Source organism: Paroedura picta, chromosome 9, assembly GCF_049243985.1.
Source record: "Paroedura picta isolate Pp20150507F chromosome 9, Ppicta_v3.0, whole genome shotgun sequence".
Lineage (NCBI taxonomy): Eukaryota > Metazoa > Chordata > Lepidosauria > Squamata > Gekkonidae > Paroedura > Paroedura picta.
The window spans coordinates 8,658,175-8,680,936 of NC_135377.1; the positions used below are offsets into that span (position 1 = coordinate 8,658,175).

The 22,762-nt window shown below is 41.0% G+C and overlaps 1 protein-coding gene across 4 annotated transcripts in view; it reads left to right on the top strand.

The window, feature by feature from the left end:
* Positions 1-22,762, top strand: part of ASAP1 (ArfGAP with SH3 domain, ankyrin repeat and PH domain 1) — a 130,887-nt gene that overhangs the window by 70,536 nt on the left and 37,589 nt on the right. For 3 of the 4 annotated variants that reach the window (XM_077351494.1, XM_077351493.1, XM_077351495.1), the window contains 9 exons: positions 1,772-1,844; positions 8,671-8,816; positions 11,851-11,925; positions 12,241-12,290; positions 14,214-14,343; positions 15,088-15,173; positions 16,568-16,643; positions 17,922-18,008; positions 21,331-21,431. In XM_077351494.1, the coding sequence (XP_077207609.1) occupies positions 1,772-1,844; positions 8,671-8,816; positions 11,851-11,925; positions 12,241-12,290; positions 14,214-14,343; positions 15,088-15,173; positions 16,568-16,643; positions 17,922-18,008; positions 21,331-21,431 (824 nt within the window). Of the gene's footprint in view, positions 1-1,771; positions 1,845-8,670; positions 8,817-11,849; positions 11,926-12,240; positions 12,291-12,759; positions 12,972-14,213; positions 14,344-15,087; positions 15,174-16,567; positions 16,644-17,921; positions 18,009-21,330; positions 21,432-22,762 lie in introns of those variants that run through there. The other variant, XM_077351496.1, reaches the window with a different exon arrangement.

Sequence of the window (22,762 nt, forward strand, 5' to 3'; positions counted from 1 at the left end):
AGTAGCAGTGCTATTCTTTTGCCCTAAAGATATTATTGGATTCCTATAAATGTAGCTTTAAACAATAAATGTATACTTTTTAAGTTCCTGAGAAATCTGTTCAACCTTTCCAGACACTCAGCCAAAATGTGTGTATTTATTTAGAAAAGATAGTGAAGAACATGCTGAAAGGGCAATTAAATTAAATTCACTTGTAGTGCTATATGAATCTATAGTCTTTTCCAGCAAGGTAATTACTTTGTAAAAGATCACCTTATACTGAACACAGAAATCATTTTTGCAAGGCTAGCAAACTTTCCTAGTTAGCAGAGTGAGAAACCTCAAAATTAGGGCTATGACAACAGTATTGTCTTACACAAATAAACATGGGGCAACCCTGGTTATCATCACCACAATAAAAAAGCTAACCTCTAATCATAACTCCATTTTTGTGGTTCAGTTTGTGGTTTGTGAGTGAACTGCTTTATATGGGTTTGTGAGCCATTTAAAATTTAAAGAACCACTTTCTGTTCCCTGACACGTTTTGTGGGAAGCAGAAAACAGGGGTTTTCAAACAGCTGGCTGCTCAGTTGTTTGGTTTAAATGGCTCCAAGCCATTTAAACCTCGCTTTCTACTCCCTATGAACAGCCATGGGGAGCAGAAAACAGGGGCTTCCAAATAGCTGAGCAATGGCTACAATTTAAGCCAAACACCTTAGAGCCATTTAAACCCTACAACTGATCTCAACTCAGCTGTTTTGTGATTCTTAACTAACTGGATCAGAATTTGTGGAACTTTGTGGCAGTTCTTCAGTTCACAAACCAGCCCAAATTTGTGACAAACTTTAGTCCGTCAGCCAGTTCATGCCTATCCGTAGCCTTGAATGCTTTTAAATTTGTATTTTAATTTTATTAAGTGGACAGTTATAACTTATGTCCTTGCAGCCTGATTGTTGCATTGCTTGCCGACTTGAGTCCATGGAGATAAGGCAGGATAGATTTTTTTCCGAATAAATTAATTATTTAAAGCTCCTATTATTTAAATATACAGAAAACAAGTATAGAAAACAAGAAATACATTCATATACCTCCATTGAATGTAAACAAGCAATGATGAAAACTTCATTTAAGTGCGTTTCTGTGTCATGCACCAAGATGTATTCTGAAGTGAAAGGATAAACAAACGTTTTGCTTCTGCTAAGGCAATGCCATAAGACCCCTGCTGAAGATACTTGGTGCCACAACAATGTCGTTCTGCCCATGTGTCTTGGATTTCTCTAGCTTTTGGACCAACTTTTTTCCTTAGTGGAGTTTCTCTATAGAGAAAAGATGGTATTGTACTGCTCTTGCGTCTATATTGTCATTTATCATGCTTTTAGAGGTCTTCCTTTTTAGTAACTGCATATAAAATAAATTCTTTCTTTAAGGAAAATTTGACTTTGAAACCAGGACAATTTCAGCAAGGAAAACGTGAAACTGTTACAAATTTGTATTTATTAGATTTCAAGCTGAATTTAGCTTCAGTTTTCCTCTTGTTCTGTCACAGTCATTTCCCAAGATCTACCATGAGTGCTCTTCAGTTCAGCCTTCTTTAATTGACTTGAAGGGGCTGAGTGACTCAAGACCTGTGCAGAAAATAATACCCAGAGTAGTTCTTCAGTGCTTGCCACTCCTAGAAATAGTCAGTGTTTGCTTATAAGAGTCTCATGTTGGGTGTCCAAGTGTAGAATCAAAACAGAAGTTGGCCTGACCTTCACAATGTCTCCCTTCCCCCATTTTTGTTTTTAAACAGGCATTAGATCAGGACAGGACATTACTGCAGAAAGTGAAAAAATCTGTGAAGGCAATATATAATTCTGGCCAAGGTAAGCTTTATTTCTCTAAACCACAACCGAACTCTGTATCGGTGTCCGTGTCGGTCTTTGCCGTCAGGTAACATTTAAATTATGCTATTTATTGTATTTAAAACATTTGTATGCCACATCCTTTACTTACCCTAAGAAAATTAAAAGCAGTATCCAATTATAGTAAAATGCACTTGGCTCAGACACAGATACAGCTCAGACTTATGAACTTACCTGATCATGGTGGTCATTTTCAAAGGCCCTGCTTTGGTTGCCATCACCTTCTGCCATTAGGTATGTGGCAACCTGGAAAAGAGCCTTCTCGGTCATTGGCAACTTAAAGCTGGAACTTCTGGTTGAATTATCTGCCTCCCCCTCCCCCCTCCGTTGCCATCCTCTGCTGGTGGGCAAAGCTTCTTTTTGTTTCTCCTGGTGCTCCCTCAATGATTACTCGCAATGTATTTTATTTCTGGATTTAATTGTTTTAATGCTTTGTTGTTCTTTGTGGTTGGTCTTGAGATGTCATTATACTACGAGTGTCTTCATTACGGGCAGCCTACATGGCCCTTGTGAAGCCAGAAAGGTGGAATCTAAATTTTGCACAATAGAAATAAAATTACAAATATCCTGTTGGGACTTTACAGAGTCAAAAATTAAAAGGGTTCATCTGGCACCTAAAAGAGAGTAATTCCAGCCCCAGATGAGCCCCTGTGGAGAAGGAAGTGCTGCCACAAAAAATGCCCTGTCCTTGGTGCTGACCTAGTATGCCTTAGGTTTATGGTGCCACACAAAGCAGGGGTTCTGTTGAGGATCTCAGCTGGAAGTGGGGCTCAAATGAAAAAAGGATTTATTTCAGGTCCCTGCTGTTCAAAGCAAACCAGTAGTCAGGGATGGTCTTCTGAAAGTGGTGGTGTGTAGCCCTGATAACTTAGGCTTAGCCAGCAGCCTAGCCAGTCACACTGTAGACCATCCGCTGGCAGGGCCTCATGGGAATTGTAGTCCATGGACATCTGGAGGGCCGCAGTTTGACTACCCCTGCTGTAGACCCTTTGAAGCTTCCAGATGGTTCTCGAAGGAAGATTTAGCTCTTAGCTGTCTATGAAGAATGAACCCATTTGGAACTTGAATTCATGTCATCTGCTTATTAGAAATATAAACAAAGTGTGTGAAAATAGATCAGAAACAAACTATGCTAAGCTTTTTAAATAGTGTGCACACATTAGCAGTTATTTTCTTTGAAGGAATTTATACTTTATGAAATAAATGTCTTGGAATGTCCTCTGTTTTCCTAAGATTTTGTGCAGGCTGAGTCTAATGTCATACAATGATCTTTTTGGAAATAAATAAAAGGGCAATTGCAATATTTCATAGGGGTTTTTTTTTGGTATAGTCATTTATTAGCATAGGAACATATACCAGGGGGCAGGAAATGGCAGATGTGTATAAAATCCTGAGCAAGTGTGGAAAAATAATTCACTTACAAAATGCAAACTCATGTTCATTCCCTGGAAAAGGCAAACACAAAGAACGTTATCAAAGGAGCTGCATCTTTACGCAATGCAAAATCAACCCATTAGCTCATCACTGCACGAGAAAATGGCAGTTGCACAAGACACGTTCAGTAAGAATAAATCCATGGGAACAGGTCTTTCAGGGGCTCCAAGCCATGAATATAATGTATATTATTTAGTGGTTTCCAAAGGTCTGGTTTGGACACAACACTGGAGCCACGGTTTAAAATACCGTCTTGAGTGTTGCTTAATATGAAATCGAACATATTTCCGAGCCCACTTTGACAAACCGAGGTCTCACCATCAGTTCAGTGCTCAACAGCCCTACGTGACAGTCTCACCATTAGAAACAACATATCCTTGATAGCAAGACAGATTTTAGGAAATCGTATTATGGATTATTATGGGAGTTCTGCCTGGCCACTGCTGACAGACAGGATCCTGAAATATAGCACAGGACGAACACACCGACTACTGCTCTCGAGGCATTGTGGACATGAATTTAACATTCTGCTCAGTCAATGTCCTGTTAGCAATTAAGTATGTATTCAGTGAAGGAACAATGCAATGTATCGAGAAAGATGCCAAGTAATTTTTAAGACCTGCCACAAAATTTAGATTTACCTTGTGCGTTGCGCTCCTTGGCAGGGTCCGAGAGCTTTCTTGCGCTCCTATTGGGGAGGGGCTTCTCCCGGGATTCCTCAGTTCGTATCTGAGCAGTCCCATTTCAGGAAGAGCATAAACCAAATTCATGACAAATTAGAGTCGTGGACCAGTTTGTATCCATCTCTAAAGGTAAAGGTTCCCCCTTCCCACCCCCTCCAGGCTCATCATTGGCCATTTGGGAGGGGTGGGTGGGCCGACATGCCCCTATATGGTCATAGGTAAAGGTATCCCCTGTGCAAGCACCGAGTCATGTCTGACCCTTGGGGTGACGCCCTCCAGCGTTTTCATGGCAGACTCAATACGGGGTGGTTTGCCAGTGCCTTCCCCAGTCATCACCGTTTACCCCCCAGCAAGCTGGGTACTCATTTTACCCACCTCGGAAGGATGGAAGGCTGAGTCAACCTCGAGCCAGCTGCTGGGATTGAACTCCCAGCCTCATGGGCAGACAGCTTCAGACAGCATTTCTGCTGCCTTACCACCCTGCGCCACAATGGTGGCTGTAACCAAGCACAGTCAAGGTCTTCTCTCTACTCCGGGGCCATGATGGCTGCATCCATGAAAAGCAATCCGGCTGAGCTGTTCCGTGTTGTCAAAGGATTGCTTCGTCATACCCTTATGATTTTGTTAAGCCGGTCGCCAGCTGCGGCCTTTCCTCAGCAGACACAATTTGGTTACATCAGCTCATGTTCTAATAGCACCCAGATGGGATTATTGCAATGCAGTCTACTTGGGACTACCTTTAAAATGGTTCCCAAATTTCAGAGAAATGCTGCAGCCAGATTAGTATCTGATGCTCACTGCAGGAAAGACACTGTGCTAAGTGAAGTTTCCTTCTTTTTACCTTTAACGTCCCAAATCAGGGGTCCCCAGCCTTATCAGGCCAAATGAGTAATGCTGTTCTGTGATGCTGCCTGCTGTTAGAACTCACGGCTGATGTTTAGTTGGTGCCAATCTTTCCTACTTTTAGACAGGACCAATTACCTCCCCCTGCCTCTCCCTCACTCGTAGACTTTCAGCTTTAACTGGAGGTTTTTATGAGGGAAGGACAATCAGCATGGTTTTGAGTTTATAGTTTAACCTTTTTATTGTTTGCTTCCTTTTTGTATGTTTGTAGCCTCAGTAGGGTTTGAGTAAACACTGTAGGTTGTATTCTGTGCATAGAGGGCATTTCCAGTATAGAAGAGGGGGGGGGTCCCCTAATTTCTACACAGCCTCCCCCCCCCCCCTCGAGTGTATGCCATATTGCATATAGTTCCTGAAACATCTTTGGTCCTCTAAATTGGCTTCTGAGGAGTGCAGGAAGGGGGAAGCAGGAAAGTCTCTTTGCACGAAAAAGTCTTCACAGACTTGGGACCAAATTACTGTTAGCAGTTTTCTGGTTTCATAGAGTGCAGGGGTGGCCAAACTGTGGCTGTCCATACGCCCATGTTGCTGGCAGCGCCTTATGGGAATTGTAGTCCTTGGACCTCTGGAGAGTCACAGTTTGGCCACCCCCAAACTACTAAACCCAAAGGCATTGTAAGCACTGCATGGATATTAAGCATAGTGGTTGCTCTCCGCTTGCATTTAATCTTTGGCCTCCCCATTAAAAGAAAAGTGTATGTGTGCTTTTGCAGAACTTTCCTGTTAACAAGGCAGACGTCTGATGCTGTTCCTCTGACTTCATTAATAAAGGCCCAGTTGTACGAGAACTGAGCAAGTTTAGTTGCCGTGCAAAGAAAAGTTACTGATTCATTGTTTCCCATTCCTGTTCCGTGCAGTACGATCCTGCCAAACAATAAGTGTTTGGTGCAAGGAATGGTAGAAAAAGGACAGAGAGGATGAATTAGCCGATGCAGCCATTTTTGGATGACCTGGTGCAATACTGCTTTTATTCCTCTCTACTAGAAGGCTTTTTGTTTGTTTGTTTGTTTGAAAGGAGTCTCTCTCTCTCCTTTATTTTGTTCCTGTGTTACGGTTCTGTTTGTTCAACAGCTGCTGGCCTGATGATTCCAAAGAATCGGTGATGCGTAGTGGGCACATTGATATCTGATCCAGTGAAAGATATTTCACCTACTTTCTATTTCTTACTCTGCTGCTATCAGTTTGTCCTAGTTCTTTTTGCTTTCCACTGTTCAGGTAGCTAAAATTCCTGGAGTCAAAGCTGTGCATTTATACTTGAAAATAAATTCCACTGATTGCACCCTTCTTTTGCCTGCATGCTATAAACCAGGGGTAGTCAAACTGCGGCCCTCCAGATGTCCATGGACTACAATTCCCAATTCTCATGGGAATTGTAGTCCATGGACATCTGGAGGGCTGCAGTTTGACTACCACTGCTATAAACAATAAGTCCATCAGTGGCTATTAATCGTTATCGCTAAATGGAACTTTTTCACAACCAAAGTAGTTCAGCAGTGGAACGGGCTGCCTCAGGAGGTGGGGAGCTCCCCCTCACTGGGGGTCCTCAAGCAGTAGCTGAAGAGACACTTATCCTGGATGCTTTAGGCTGATCCTGCATTGAGCAGGGGGTTGGACTTGATGGCCTTTATGGTCCCTTTCAGCTCTATGATTCTGACTCACATGATCAGAGGCAGGGTATCTCTGAATATCACAGGGTGACAGCGGAATTTCCAAGCTCTGTTTATAGGCCTTCTAGGGAACCTTTTAAATGAATATATGAGAAATAAACAGCAGTAGACAGACTCTGTTGGTCTGATTAAATGAGACTCTTCCAATGTTCTGTCTGTTGAGCTGAGCTAATTATAGAATATCTAATATTTTGTATTAAATATACATCAGCTGGAACGTCTAAGCTTCTTTTCTAACATGACCTGGACTATGTTCATTTATATTCATTGTGAGTTTTCCTCTCTTCGTATTTTTGATGTCTACCAATCTATTTCATTGCCCTGTTCATAAACCAAGGGTGCTACAGGGGCATAACAGGAAGCCAGAAGATATCCGGAAGTGATTCTGTCAGTCAGTTTGGGATTTTCCCCACAAATTAGCCAGGCCATGTTCTTACAGCCACATGACCCTGCTTTCTTCCTTTAGTCTGTCCTACTCCTTGTCTGTCTTTAGTACTCAAATAGGAAGACTAACTAGTGTGTCAGCTTCTTTGTTTTTTTGCTCACAGGAAGCATTTGTGACAGAGTTTAAGATTCCTAGTGTTTGTTTCCTGAGTAAGATCAGGAGAGAGGTTGTCTGTTATATTTCTTCAGTGCAGTTCAAAAAATGCTGCTTATTAATACAGCTTTTGAAATCAGCTGGATGTATTGAGCCCTAAAAAGTAATCCAGCACTTTAATAGTTGATTAGTTTAATGGTTTAATTCTTTATGTGACAAAATTATCTAGTCCTGACATAGCCTGCAGCTGCAAAAAGTGAAACTTGCAGTGGGTATCCTTGCTGTTCTTCATATATGTACCGTATATACTCGTATATAAGCCGACCCACATGTAAGCTGAGGCACCTAATTTTACCACAAAATCTGTTCAAACTTACTGACTCGCCTATAAGCCGAGGGTGGGAAATGCTCCATCGTCACAGGCTCTCCCATCCAGCTTTGCCATTCCCTTTGCCATTGAAGGCAAAAGGAGAAAAAGATCAGAGTCCCTCAGTCAAACCGTTGATGTCCTCCAAGCTGCCAGAGCAAGCTCAGCTTGCAGTACACATTTGCAAAAGGCAATGCAACGATTGGCTGGCTGGAGCAGGCTAATATTTCAATTCTTGTATATACCCACATATAAGCCGAGGAGGGCTTTTTCAGTGTGAAAAAAAGGTTCCATTTAATCATATGCACTGTAGCCTTAAAGTATAGTGTCAAGGGGATGAGGGGAAAGGGAGACGAAAGCCAAAACCAAACTTACCCAAGAGTTCTTGCATCAATTAAGCTACTTCTTACCATGGTAGTCAAATCATAGGTGTGGTGTTGATGGTCTTCCAAAAACATTTTTTTGCACTTTGTAGTTTTAAGGTCATGCCCTCCAGCATTCAAACACCATCAAGGAGCTTGCTAGCTGCTCTTATAAGTAAGCATCTGTCACTGCCTGCAAATAGCAATTTTTAGCCATTTTCTTCTGTAAAGCCATTTATCCAAGGAAGGTTGATTATATTTATTCTGTTGTCACAACCCCTTTTCTCAACATCTTGGTTGCCTAAATAAGCAGTGGCCTTTATTTTGTTGGGATGAAACTACCATATCATTACAGGAGATTTCTTGTGATGACATGTTGTTTTTGCATTACATTCTTACTTGTGAGCCATTCCTCAGATTCCTGCTCTGAAATTAACATGGTGAATGTCAATCCCCATTTCCAGGCCAAAGGAACTGTGATAATCTCCCAAAAGATGTAGAAGACAACAAAACCCTTAATAACAGTGCTCTCACTGACCGTTTATGCACTGGAGGTTTCATGCCGAGCTGCAGGCTGGAGTTTTAGTCGTGGCAGGCTGCCCCACCTCTTCCTGCATCCACATGGGGCAGCATTTGGCCCGGTGCTCCTCATCTGCCCCTGATTTTTGCTCCTGCACGGGAGCTGAGGCAGTGAAGTTCCCAGTGCATAAATGGTCACTGTGAAACCCCCAGGGCTTCTTCAAAATATTTGCTCCTTTGGAGAAATGTTTCTGCTTGTTTTTGTGAATGCTATCGATCCCTGCAACATGTATTTTGTACCTTTTGTTCTACAGAACATATTCAGAATGAAGAGAACTATGCACAAGTTCTAGACAAATTTGGAAGTAATTTCTTAAGCAGGGATAATCCAGACCTAGGAACGGCTTTTTTAAAGTTTTCCACTCTAACTAATGAATTGTCAACACTGCTGAAAAATATGGTAAGGAGTTTCCAAAGCTCTTCTTTCGTATGAAATATTTTAAACCACTTTTATTATTATTATAGAAGTACTGATCTGCATATTCTTATTTAATGACCCCGCCTAGAAAAGAAATGTATCCTAGATTTCCAGGATCCAGCATTAAAGTTTAGGTACAAGCTTTGTGCAAGAATGTGGAGGATATGTCACATTTCTTGGGCTCTGACCCCACATATTGAGGTGCTGGAGACTTTTCCAGCCCTTTGAATCTATGTTTCAAAATTCTTGAGTTATAACAATAATTCTCTGCAATGGAATTTACACTGGTTATACATCAGGAGGTATATGACTTGAATGGGTAAAAAATGCTCATGCGCACTTGGTTGAGGCCTGACAGCAATGTGTTTTGAAACTCTGTGCAGAGGGACATAGGGTCCTTCTTGAAAACCAATTTCATATATTGTATGTGAATGAGTATCATTGTTCTGTGCCATCAGAAAGTAAAGTTAATAAAATTTCAGATTATCTGTAGTGGTTAAATTAACATGAATTGCAGATGGAATGTGCAGCCACATGCCGTTCAAGCACACATATTCCTACTGATATTAATTATGGATGGTAAGAATTGTTTACAAATTGGTTTGTTTTTTTAAAAAAAGCATCCACACAGGATTTGATGCAACAGGTATAAGGTGACTTCTGGGTTATAAATATGTTTGAGAATGAGACCCTTGCTAGAACGCACCAGAACCAACCAGGATCACTGGTTTTAGATGCCAAGACCTTCTTTGTACGCATCTCACCATTAATTTTTTCATGTTTTACCACCTTGATATATTATGAATTTTAAGTATCCCAGTTGGGTTCAACCAACACCAGCTTGGTGTACATTCTGATCTTCTGTGTGCTACTCAAAAGAAAGTCCACCAATGGTCATTGGGATTATGAGTAAGTGTGCATCAGTTTGAGACCTTAGACATTTTTGATATTGAGTTACAAAACAGAATTTTGAACTAGTAGATTTCATTGTTTTAGCTTATATTTGTAATTTCGATGTTATGTGACTGTTTTATGTGGGATAAGCACACACCATCTAAATAAATCACCCTTGGTAAATACAGCACTGTGCTAGTTTTAACCGTTATAGTTTCCATTAAATATGGAGTAATTTAAAGCTTGACTCTAAACTAACTATGCCAGGGCGTTTCTGTTAACCTCTGGGTCAATTGCCAGAACTTTGGTATCAAAGCCTGAATTTTTGGCTGGTTTGCCAGTATTGATGAGGAAATGTCAGCACTATCGTTTTTAAATTTAATGTACATACTTGACCTGTGAGGTCCATGAACTACAAGGAACAGTTGTTGGGCTGAGTGCCAGTTCACCATTTCATGGAATCCTTCATGAAAGACTACAGGGGTGTGTACATGTGGTTCCTTGTGTAGATTATGTTGAACTGGGGGAGGGGGAATGAGCAGTCACAGAGCAACACATCCACTTGACAATGGCAGCTCTCCACATTTTTTTAGGGTAGCCTTTTCACCATGTGCTAAAACCAAAGCCACAGTGCTCAGCCCACCACAACTGTCGGCCTCAGCCCAAAGAGCAAGCAGAAAGCTTTTGGCTCAACTGCTAAGAACAGGTTGGATCAGGTCAATGGCCCATCCAGTCCAACACTCTGTGTCACACAGCTCCTGTTTCATTCCTGCCTCACCTGGCAATTGGAGGGAAAGGGGTGCTTACCTAGTATGGGTAGGAGGCCTAGGCCTTGTTGCTGGTGGCAGCAAACTAGGCCTGTCTCCCCTGCCAGTGAATCTCCCCTCCCCTCCCCCCCCCCCACACACACACTGGACAGCTGACTGAGGATTTATTAATATTTATTATTAATAAATAAAATACAGATGGCTGAACTCAAGAACACCTTTTATAGATCCATTTCTTGCCCCTATTCAACATAGGATGACTCCCCTTTTCCTTTCTCTGCCCGCCAGCCATTGCACTGGGTTGCAGTTGGATAAAATGATACCTTAACAGAAAGAAAAAGAAAATAATCAAAGGTTTGTTTTGGAAGTTTCAGTGTCGTGAAAATCTGCAACCCTTAAAGGTCTTTTTCTCTTTGTAAATCAGTAAACGAGAGTCATTAAAATGTAGAATTCTCTGCCAGAGGGTGTATTAATAGCCATAGGATTAGCCATAGGTTTTAAAAGGAGATTAGGTAGATGCATGGAGTGGCTACTAGATAGATTCATCAGTGGCTACTAGCCATGGTGACACAAGGGACCTCCACACTCAGAGGTAGTCGTCTTCTGAATCCAGAACCGGGAGGCAATATCAGGAGAATGCCTTGGCCTGTATGCTCTGTTCTTGTTTGTCCAGAGCAGGGGTAGTCAAACTGCGGCCTGCCAGATGGCCATGGACATCTGGAGGACCGCAGTTTGACTACCCCTGGCCCAGAGAAATTGGCTAGCCACTGTGTGAAACAGGAGGTTGGACTCAATGGACCACTGGCCTGATCCAGCAGTTCTCTTCTTACATTCCTATGCGAAGGGACAGCAAGCAAGTGAAAAAGGAAAACATAGACACAGAAAAAATACTATTCCGAACAAACCGTAAGGCTCAGAATGCTTCTGGGCATTTTTTAAATATCTGTCTTCAGCAGCTGGAAAAATCTCTCTCTTTTTTTTTAGGTGAATTTGTGTGGCTTTCTTGTTTTTCGACAAAGTACCTTGCCTAGTACTTGCCTGTGGCATTGTTTCAAGTTGTTCCCACATCTGCTGCCACCAACTCAGGCTTTTATTTAGAGAAAATAAAAATTGACTCCCATGTTAGTGCAGCTTATGTTACATTCTAAGCAAAATTGAAAATGAAGAGAATTAAGATAAGCTGCCAATTGGGAGAATAATTTTAATTATTGTTCTCAGTGCCACTGAAATAAAATGGTAATGGATATCTATAGAGAAAATTTATAATGAGGGGCGTCTTAGTGAGGGGCAGTATATAAGCTGAATGATAAAATAAATACATAAATAAAAATAAATTAATATTTTTTTCCCTTTAGTTCCAGGGTTTGAGCTACAATGTCATCTACCCATTAGATTCCCTGTTAAGAGGAGATTTGAAAGACATTAAAGGAGTAAGTGTTAGATAATTCGTTAATTACCATAACAGTGTTTTATGGGCTACAGCTGTTTTCTCTTCAATATTATTGTGGGGATACTGGAACATCTGCATGAAAATTCCCATACACTTTAACTATAGTTGAACTCTTAAGTTCCTTCTTGAAAGCCTGAGATATGTGCTTTTAAGATCTATGGTGAAGAAATAATAATTCCTTCCTCCCTCCTTCCTCCCTCCCTCCCTTGGTATCTTAGACTGGTATCTTAAGCATATACATTTTAACATATCACTGTTATAAACCTGCTTTTAAGTGTGTTTTCTCTTTCCTAAGGATCTTAAAAAGCCTTTCGACAAAGCATGGAAGGATTATGAGACAAAATTGTAAGTATCGGTCATTTTGTTGGGTAAACATTTCCACAGCATTTAAGCATGTGACCTTTTGTCTTTCCAGCCCTGATGATTAAGTTGTCCTGGGGTTGCCTGTGGCTTATTTCAGCTTCAGTAGATGATTTGTAATTACTTACCAGGAAAATAATGTGAAATAATGTAACGTTTCTGGCTCACTCGGGAATCTTTGTGTAGATAGATATAAACATTGTTGCTTCCTAAGGCTCATTCGTCATTGAGCAAACATGCTTGTGACATAAATAGCTTCTAATGATTGTTATCCAGCTGCTGCAGATGCAGTAGAATCATAGTCATAGTATGTACTAAAATGCAGTTGTACTGCATGCAAGGACGAGGTTGAATTGCTAGTTAGGAACTGAGCATGGATTCGGTTGGCAAATACCTTTTATCATGCACATTTCAAGTGTCATCTATGAACTTCCCTTTCCTCTCCCCACAACAGACACCCTGTGAGGGAGGGGAGGCTGAGAGAGCCCTGATATTCCTGCTCGGTCAGAGCAGTTTTCTCAGTGCCGTGGCGAGCCCAAGGTCACCCAGCTGGCTGCATGTGGGGGAGTGCAGAATCGAACCCGGCATGCCAGATTAGAAGTCCGCACTCCTAACCACTACACCAAGCTGGCTCTCAATGGGCCTGCCTATGTAGAAATAATTAAGGTATCCTATTTTATATATCTTTTACATTTAAAGTATGTTTGGAGCAGTGTTTTACAGTTTTCAGAAGTTGCATCATTTGTTTTTGTGTCTTCCTTCAAGTGCCATACATTAGTATTTCAGGTAGTTCGAGCTAGGTTTTGCTCAGTCATCGACTATATTCATGAAATATTGGTTATGAGGAACCAGAATTAGGGACATGTTGAAACTATTGCTATTTTTCTGCTACATTCCTCATACTTTCTGTTGCTTGCTTGGACCGATTCTGTGAGTCCTATGTAACAAAATAATGAGGTAATTGAGCATTTATTATGATGCTTGAAAACAGGAAGCGGGGTGTGGTCATGAATTGCAAGGTATATTTCCCCAACAGGTTGAGGCCAGCTTCTCTAGACTTTCAGAATACCCATGACCTGTCCTAAACTGTGTGCTGCAAGCAGTTCTCTGAAATTTTGCAGGTTTTTTCAATGGGCATTTATTCTTTATTCTTTAATAAAACATAAACTATTTTTTAAATTTTTTCATAGGAAACTTGTTTGGCAGTAGAGCTTACCTTTTTTGGCTCTCATGATCAGATTGCTAGCCAATCAGGGACATGTTTGGATTGCATCCAATCATAGAAACCATAGAGTTGGAAGGGCCATACAGGCCATCCAGTTCAACCCCTGCTTAACTTGGGATCCAACTATTTGAAGACCACCAGTGAGGGGAGCTCACCACTTCCTTAGGCAGACAATTCCACAGCTGAACTACTCTGACACTGAATTTCCCCCCCTGATATCTCGATACGTTTTGTTTAAACCCATTACTATGGGTTCTCTCCTCTGCTGCCCACAGGAACTGCTCCCTGTCCTCCTCCAAGTGACAACCTTTCAGATACTTAAAAGAAAGATTGTTATTGTTTCTCCAACCCCCCCCCCCCAAAAAAAAAGAGACCTGGAGTTTAATCCCTTGACAATAAGGCTAGCACGGGATAGAGTATAACCATGGCTAAAGTAAGTCTGGCTTAGATGACACATTGTTGACACCCCTCTGACATATAATCACAATATCATCTGATTTATTTTAAAGTCGAGGAATCCATTTTAAGATAGTTTCTCTACAAGAGGCATCCCGTTTTAACTCGATTTGCATGTTGCAGAAACTTGTGATATCACATTTATCGTTTGCGAAACAGGGGCACTCTTTGTATTGCCAGAATCACCACCTTCCGCCTTTCTAGAATTTGTGCGTTTACAATTACAGTACAAAAATCGAAAAGGAAAAACGAGACCATGCAAAACAACATGGGATGATACGAACAGAGATTACAGGGGCAGAAATAGCCGAAGAAATGGAAAAAGAGAGGCGACTGTTTCAGCTCCAGATGTGTGAAGTGAGTAACCACTGTGGTTTTGTAGTGATTTTGATCTTAATTCTTCTTAATGAAGAAATCTCTCTGGAAGGAAATAGTATATTGACTGCTAAGCAATATTTGAGGGTCATTGTTTTTGCTACAATTAAAGCTCTAGTTCTTTCTCTAATTTGGCTCCTCCTCTTCGGGATGATTCTCAAACCTTGTAGAGTATAGCTGAAATGAATGCTTTAGGATGCTTAGGGCTGATCCTGCGTTGAGCAGGGGGTTGGACTAGATGGCCTGTATGGCCCCTTCCAACTCTATGATTCTATGAATGTAAGCCAAGGAGAAAAAAATTGGGATTTCAAGAAAATCTCAGATCTGAATACTTTACTCGAATCCCAATAGTTTCAGGAATCCCAATTTTTTTTTTTGGGGGGGGGGGTGCAATAGACCTGAAGCAAAAAAACTCTGAGAAAAAAAAATCGCACACCCCTCTTTGGGAGACGGTGCAATCTAAACAGTTTAGGAAAGACACTATTCCTTGTTCTCCTTGTTTTAATTACTTGCAAATAAACACAGGGTTGCTGTGTAATGCTAATCTATTTTGTACATTAAAAAAAACAACATTGTATTGTTAGAGTGTGTTGTATGTCATCTGCAAGGCCACTTCAGAGATAATTGCTGAGTTTGTTAAACAGATCTGAAATAGAACCTATATTTGAACACAACCGAGGTACCAATATATAATTATCTCCTAAGCTTTGCTTTTTCTCTCCACAGTATCTCATTAAGGTTCATGAAATTAAAACCAGAAAAGGTGTGGACCTTCTACAGAACCTTATTAAATATTACTACGCACAGTGCACGTAAGTGCGGTTATTTATTTGAAAGATTTTAATTCGAACTTTCCACCCAATCAGGGTCCAGGAGGCAGTGAATAGGAAAGCATTAACCAATTAAGAGTACAGTTAAGATTATAAAATGAATTAAAAGCACAGAAGCGTAAAGATAATGATCATTTTGCTACATTTATCGGGTGATTTGACCATATATGGCACCCTCCCAAAATGGCCAATGATCGGCCTAGAGAAGGTGCGAAGGGGAGGGGCCCCAGGTGGGCATGTCCACAACTCTGCTTCCTTACCTATTCTGAACGATTGCCCCACTTCTTGGGGTTCTCGCAGCCTGAAGAATGTTTCAGGGGGGCTTCAATGGTAAAAATAGTTGAGAAAGGCTCCAGTAATTGATTGATTTTACTGGAGAAGACAGAGATGCAATGATGGACATCCTGCATGATACTCAACTGCTGAGCCAAAAATTCGTTTGGTCAAAAGTATCATCAGTATCAGCCAGAACGTTGGCAGCTTTGTACAGGATAATGGGAACCATTCGGGGGAGGCAAATGGGGGAGGTGGGAAATGTATCCTTACAGATAGCTGTAGAAGAGGTTGATAATGCGTCTGATGAATCCAGGAACAGCTCCACCCCTGGCATATCAAAAAGTAATTTGCCCCAACAATGTTCCCTGTAATTTCCCCCCACACACACTGAGCAGAGCAGTGTACATTGTGAGCCGAATATAACTGCTATAATTGTAAATGGGACAGTAGTGTAAAAACTCTGTGCAGCTTCAGATTGCTGCTGAACAGGGTTTCCTGTGTTAATGAGTAGCCGCTCATGCACACAGCCTGTATCCCATGTATTTTGCTTTGGGGTCATGGGCTTTTGTCCTGCTCCAGGAAGCGAGGGAGTGTAAAAGCTCAACAATACTGATTTTAAAAGTAAAAACAACAACAACAGCTGGAGTTTATACAGCAACAACAACAACTGGAGATTATGCAACAACAACAACTGGAGATTATACAATTCCTCCAGATTGTATTGTTATATTCTAGGTGACTTATGCAGATATATATTTTTACTGGGCACAGACGTTTGTCATGTTACTTCTCTGAACACTTTGTGTAGTCATAAACACTGACTCAGTGTTGAAGGCCAAAATCAGCGCAACTCTGAGTCACTTGCCGATTCGTTAGTAAAAGGTATCAGTGAATAAAGATTAAAATGTAAATTTTAATGGTCTGAAGTAATGACTCTGCTTTGCAAACAAAAGTATTCATTGTACATTGTATATTTGTGGGGGGAGGGCATGTTGGCAGTATATCTTAAGATGTTCCGTTTTCTTTCTGAAGTACTGGTGGTTTTTTAAAAACCTATTACTCATATATTGCTGATAAATCCCAGGTATTTTCCATTATAGTTTCTTCCAAGAGGGCTTGAAGACAGCTGGTGCACTTAAACAGTATATTGAAAAATTGGCTGATGACTTATATAATGTAAGTAAAACGCTCTGGCTATATTCTGTTTATCTGAGGATTCATAGTAAAGGGCAAAATAAATATTTTGTTGTTTAACTCGGGGGGGGGGGGAAACCCAGCTCTATATTTGTTGGAGGATACAGACTTCAAATAGTCCCACTGCACTTGTTGGAACCGAATGGTTTGAAGATTGCAGCCGGAAGCTCATTGATTCGGCTTTTGGTTGTCCTCATGAGCTGCATATTGTGTTTATTTGAAAAATAAAATATACTAGCTGTCAAAACATTAGAAAAAAAGTAAAATCTTCCAGTGTCTTAATAAGACTTTGTAAATTATGAAAATGACTAATCTTACTATAGACAAATGGACAAAAGACATGTATTGAACTATTCATATGGATTTATGTATCTGGTAACAGATGACTGAATTGCATTAACATTTAAAATGAAGTATTACCTTCTAGTTTGCCTATGAAGGGTTGTGTTTATGTTTTAGATTTGTTGATTGTTCAGAGCTGCAGCACTTACCGCATAACTTTTTTTCATGTCCCAGAAAAGGCACTGCTATAAAGGAAGCAAAAATATGAGCAGGGACCCATCTATGTCCTTCTGTTTATACTAGAAGAAGAAGAAGAAGAAGAAGAGTTGGTTCTTATATGCCGCTTTTCTCTAACCGAAGGAGTCTCAAAGCGGCTTATATTCACCTTCCCATTCCTCTCCCCACAACAGACACCCTGTGGGATGGATGAAGCTGAGAGAGCTCTGATATCACTGCCCCATCAGAACAGCTTTATCAGTGCCGTGGCGAGCCCAAGGTCACCCTGGTGGTTGCATGTGAGGGAGTGCAGAATCGAACCTGGCATGCCAGATTAGAAGTCCGCACTCCTAACCACTACACCAAACTGGCTCTCTACTAAATGCTGATGTCGGACATCTGCTCTTAAATTTCTGTATATTAGTATATCGTCAGTATAGAATAACAGCATACATAATATTCAATAGAACAAAGTCTGAGTCCAGTTTTACCTTTAAGACGAATATAGTTTAATTCTGGGTATACACTTTCATTTGCATACGCACACACTTGCAGGCCCATGAAAGCTTACGCCCAGAATAAAATTTTGATGGCGTTTAAGGTGTCACAATTGTATTGCTTCAGACCAACACGGCTACCCACCTGAATCCATCACAATGGTCAACTGACATTCCCTTTTAACTTCGTGATGGATACGTTTGGAATAAATATGAGTAGAGCTTTACAATATTAAAATAAACAGGTGTGGTTTTGCCTTTCTAGATAAAGCAGACACAAGATGAAGAAAAGCAGCAACTCACTGCACTTAGAGACTTAATAAAATCTTCGCTACAACTTGATCAGAAGGAGGTAAGGATCTAAAGCTGAAAATTTAGGTGCTATGTCAAATGTTTTACATGTATAATATGCGCACGCGATAAGTGTGCACTTTCAACTATGGATATGTTAGGGTTATGTAATTGAGGCTGACCATGTCCCCATGCCATTCGTGTGAATTATATATTAGGTTTATGCAGACATTTAAATGCAAGTCCTTGTGTGGTTTGCAGATCTAACACTGCTCAATAAAATGTTCAGCATTCCAGTAGTGCTGCCACCACGCATTTTTAAAAACGGGGTCCTTTCAGGGCGTAGAGTATATTGGTAGAATTATTCAGATTTATTTGCTAAGGATTTAAATTTGAATTTAGAAGAGCCGTTTCATAATTAGCCCCTGCGACAATGCCATTTTCTGACAACCATATTAGTCAGAAAAGTATGATGCTGCGTAAGAAATCACTAAGGGTGCTGCTTCTTCTGGGTTCTGTCACAATTGCTCTGACTCAAGGGAATACTGGAACATAATATCTCAGGGGATCTATCAGACACCAGTGGCCTCACTACTTGCAGGGAGGGAGGAGGAGGAGAATCAGAACAGTCTGACGATTGGTTCTGACCACATCTCCTCCTGCCTGGGAATTGTAGCTGGGGGGCATTACTGATACTGTAAATGCTTTAATTTTTAACCTGTATGTTTTTAATGCTGTGACCCGCCCTGAGCAATGTGTAAAGGTGGGATAAAAATTTAAATCATTGTTATTTTTATTGTTGTTATTCAATTGGACTGAGTTTTGGTAACTAGGTTTATATTTAAGTTTCTAAGACAGGGGTAGTCAAACTGCGGCCCTCCAGATGTCCATGGACTACAATTCCCATGAGCCCCTGTCCCTTTCAGCAGTGTACCAGCTTCACACTTAAGTTCATCATAACAGAACTCCATCTAAGAAATATTTTCCAGTTTGCTGACTAATTCGAAACCTTCACCATCTGTCATTTCTGTTTGTACCTCACCTACATGCCCCCAGGAAGGATGATTTCAGGTCAAATATGGCCATTGTTGTGGCATCTTCTGTGCTGAAGATAGATGCATATTATTCATTTTCATTTTTAGAGCATCTTTGCCTTGTACTTCAAATCCCCTCAGGCTTCCTAGGCTACTTTCCCCCCTTCAGAATGCGTTTAACAATTTTTCATTGTGTGTAAATATTTTATAGAATTTTTCTCAATTTTTTTTCATTGCCTTAGTCTTTGTGAAGAGGGAAAGGAGGCTAGATCCAGGGTTCATGTGAATAATTTTATACAGGAGTCTCAACCCTCTTGAACCCCTCCTTGCAAAGCTACTGCTGAAGGTTGGAGGATACTACAAAATAGAGTTTTGTATGCTACAGAGATCAGCGGCAGGAACTGGGACAGGTCAAGCCCTGTGGGCTTGCATGTGCAGACCTCCACTGAATCCATCCCAACTGGAGAAATGGGTGGTCACACCAGAGGTCCCAAAGCATTGACCTTTGTCACAAAGCGTTGCCGAGTGTTTTCTTACACTGTACGGACAATGGTAGCAGCAATCTGTGTTCTGCAACAGGTTAGTAAGGCTTACAATCAACCTACCCTTCCTCCCCCCCAGAACAGACACCCTGTGAGATAGGTAGGGCTGAGAGAGCTCTGGGAGAACAGCTCTAACAGGACTGTGAGTAGCCCAAAGTGGATGCATGTGGAGGAGGAGTGGGCAACCAAACCTCCCCTTCCAGATGAGGCCTTCACTCTTAACAACCACACCATGTTGGATCTCTTAACTTGCCGCTTTGCCAATTATGATGCCTCTCCACCTTTTGAAATGCTTCTTAGTTGATTGATCTATCCATTAAGCCAGTTAAAGTGTGTAGCTTTTGAAAACAGATTGGGTCTCCTGATATTATTTGGATGCACTGTCAAATTGCAAGCAATCTGGTAAGAACATAAAAAAAAAAAACATGAACATGAAAAAAAAAATTGCCTCAGGCAGTTTTACTGATGTAAACTTCTACACTTTAGTTCTGAAAGAACATCAACTGAACCGTTAACGTAGGAAGTAGGATGGCAGGTTAACTTCTGCATTTGATTCCAGCTCGTAATAAAATGTGCTACATAATGTCTTTCTTTTAAAGGCACCTTTTGGAATATCTGAAATGCATATCGCTTGGCTCCGTAGGAAATAAAGTTCTAATTATAGTCGTGGCAGATGGTCTGCTTAGCAAACCATAAAAATTGTACCTCGAAGAGAAGCTAGCAAATATCTGTCCCCAGTCTTCCATTAAGGAATATAATTATATACATTTTGCAGTGGGAGGCTGAAGTTTCTCTAACCTTTAAAAATTAGCGTAATTATGATGCATCCTAGCTATCATATAATGTTTTAATAATCTTCATCTAATATATTTTTATCTACAGTATAATATTTTAATATTCTTTGTCTAAAGTAGCCAGTGGTGGCTTCAGTCTGCTGGGATTTTCCACAGGTTGGAAGAGGTTTCTATCTGCAGAGTGGGATTTGTGCTGCCAAGCAGCTGCCATTTATTATTTCCCATCACTGGACCTTCTCCCCCTTTCCAAAAGGAGTAATGCAAAGTTCGGCCCATTTCCCAGCATGCAATGGCTGTGGACAATCAAAGTACGTCTATTCCTGGTTGTTGATGTCTTGATGTTGCTACAGTGTAAATCAGGGGTAGTCAAACTGCAGCCCTCCAGATGTCCACGGACTACAATTCCCATGAGCTCTGGAGGGCCGCAGTTTGACTACCCCTGGTGTAAATCCTGTAAATGAAGAATTTGCAGAATGAGCAAGAATGTTCCTCTATTATCAAATAATGCTGTCTTTAAAATCTTCTACTTTTTCCCTCCTATGTTGCCTTTGCCTTTCCTGATCGAAGTCTAGGAGAGTAAGTCAAAGTTTTAATGAATCATTGCTTTTCTAATGAATATGCAGACTGTTCATTCTTTCATCAGGTGTTGTTCCCTGTGCTTCCATCCATCTGTGTGTAAGCATTTGCACGCCACATAGGCCTGCACACAAACATATAGGAAATGGTTTCATTCCATTTTGTATAACCATAAATTAAACTCAGTTGCTTATTGTCGTAAATCTAAATATGTGGTAATTGTATATGTATCGTGCCGCATGCACAGTTTACTTGCTTCTGTTGACTGTTTTCCCAAAATTGTCATTTTACTTTTTACTGCAATATGCCATAATTCTTATTTAATGCCCTTAACATCTTCGCGAAATGTGCCTCATGAGTTGAAAGTTTTATGCAAAGCAGGGTCTTCTAAAAATGATTGGGAAAAGAAAAATAAATGTTTGTTTCTTTGTTTCTAGGATTCACAGAGCAGGCAGGCGGGCTACAGCATGCATCAACTTCAGGGAAATAAGGAATATGGCACTGAGAAGAAAGGATATCTTTTAAAGAAAAGCGATGGGTACGTACTCTAAAAAAAGTGCAATAAGTATCACTATTAAACCGGTGATGAATCCGTTTCATGTGACAAATTCATCTTGCAGTGCATTCTAATTGAGCCGATAAGATCTTCCAAGTTCTGTTGCATTTAAAAACTAGTATAATATCCAGGGAAGACATGTTGTGGTGACTACTTCAGCGTTTGAAATCAACATCTTTTTTAAAAATTCAATATGTGCATATATGTTAAATATGCTGTGATAAACTTCCATTGCTTCTTCACTCAGTTTATACCTTGCTTTGAGTTAGGTTCTATATAGGAATATTTGTGTGTGGACAAATTGCCGTCAAGTTGTAGCCGACTTCTGGTGGCCCCATAGGGATTTCCTGGCTAGTGATTAAGGAGAGGAGGTTTGCCATCCCCTTCCTCTTCCCAGCCACAGAACTTCCATCTTTGAAGGGTTTGGCTTCAGATGACTTGCTCTAAACCAGTCCACCACCCCCTCCAAACACCTTCCCAATGAGCTTGGAGGGGCTTCTGGTTGGCCATCCATTGGGACAGGGGTAGTCAACCTGTGGTCCTCCAGATGTCCATGAACTACAATTCCCATGAGTTGGCAAATGCTGGCAGGGACTCCTGGGAATTGTAGTCCATGAACATCTGGAGGACCACAGGTTGACTATCCCTCCATTAGAAGATAGAGCTGGGTGTCATCAGCATATTGATGGCACCCAAGCTCAAACTCCAGATTAGCTGGGTGAGGGGACACATAAAGATGATAATAAACGTTGGGGAGAAAATTGCCCCCTGATAGCAATCCTCTGCCCTCAATTGTTGTGAAAAGAGGCCACCCACTGAAGGGCTGTCCCCCATATCTCCAAATTGATGAGGCAATGGACAAGAAGTTCGTGATCTACCATGTCTAACACTGCCGAGGGTTCAAAGCAACACGAGCAGCGCTGACCCGCCTCATTCTAGCTGTTGCCAGGGATGATCCATCAGGGCCCTCAGAGCCATCTCCCCGCCATGGCCAGTGTGGAAGCCTGGTTGGAACGGGTCCAAGACCAATGTGTCATCTAGTTATGCTAGCAATTGGATCTCTGGTGGCCCTCTCAACCGCCTTACCCTACAAGAAATACACTGTAGAAAACTTTAGGTTTAATAGCTTTTCTGAAGAAACATTTGAATTTCAAAAGAGTGAAGGAGCAAAACCCAATTCCCCTCTCCCTTTAGAGCTACCCAGTGCAGCTGCAGCTGTTGCATTTCCTTGGAATGGTCTTGTTTTGAAATAAACTGTATGGGAATTGAAGAATAACAGACTTGATTTCAGCTTAACTGAACGGCAGGATTCG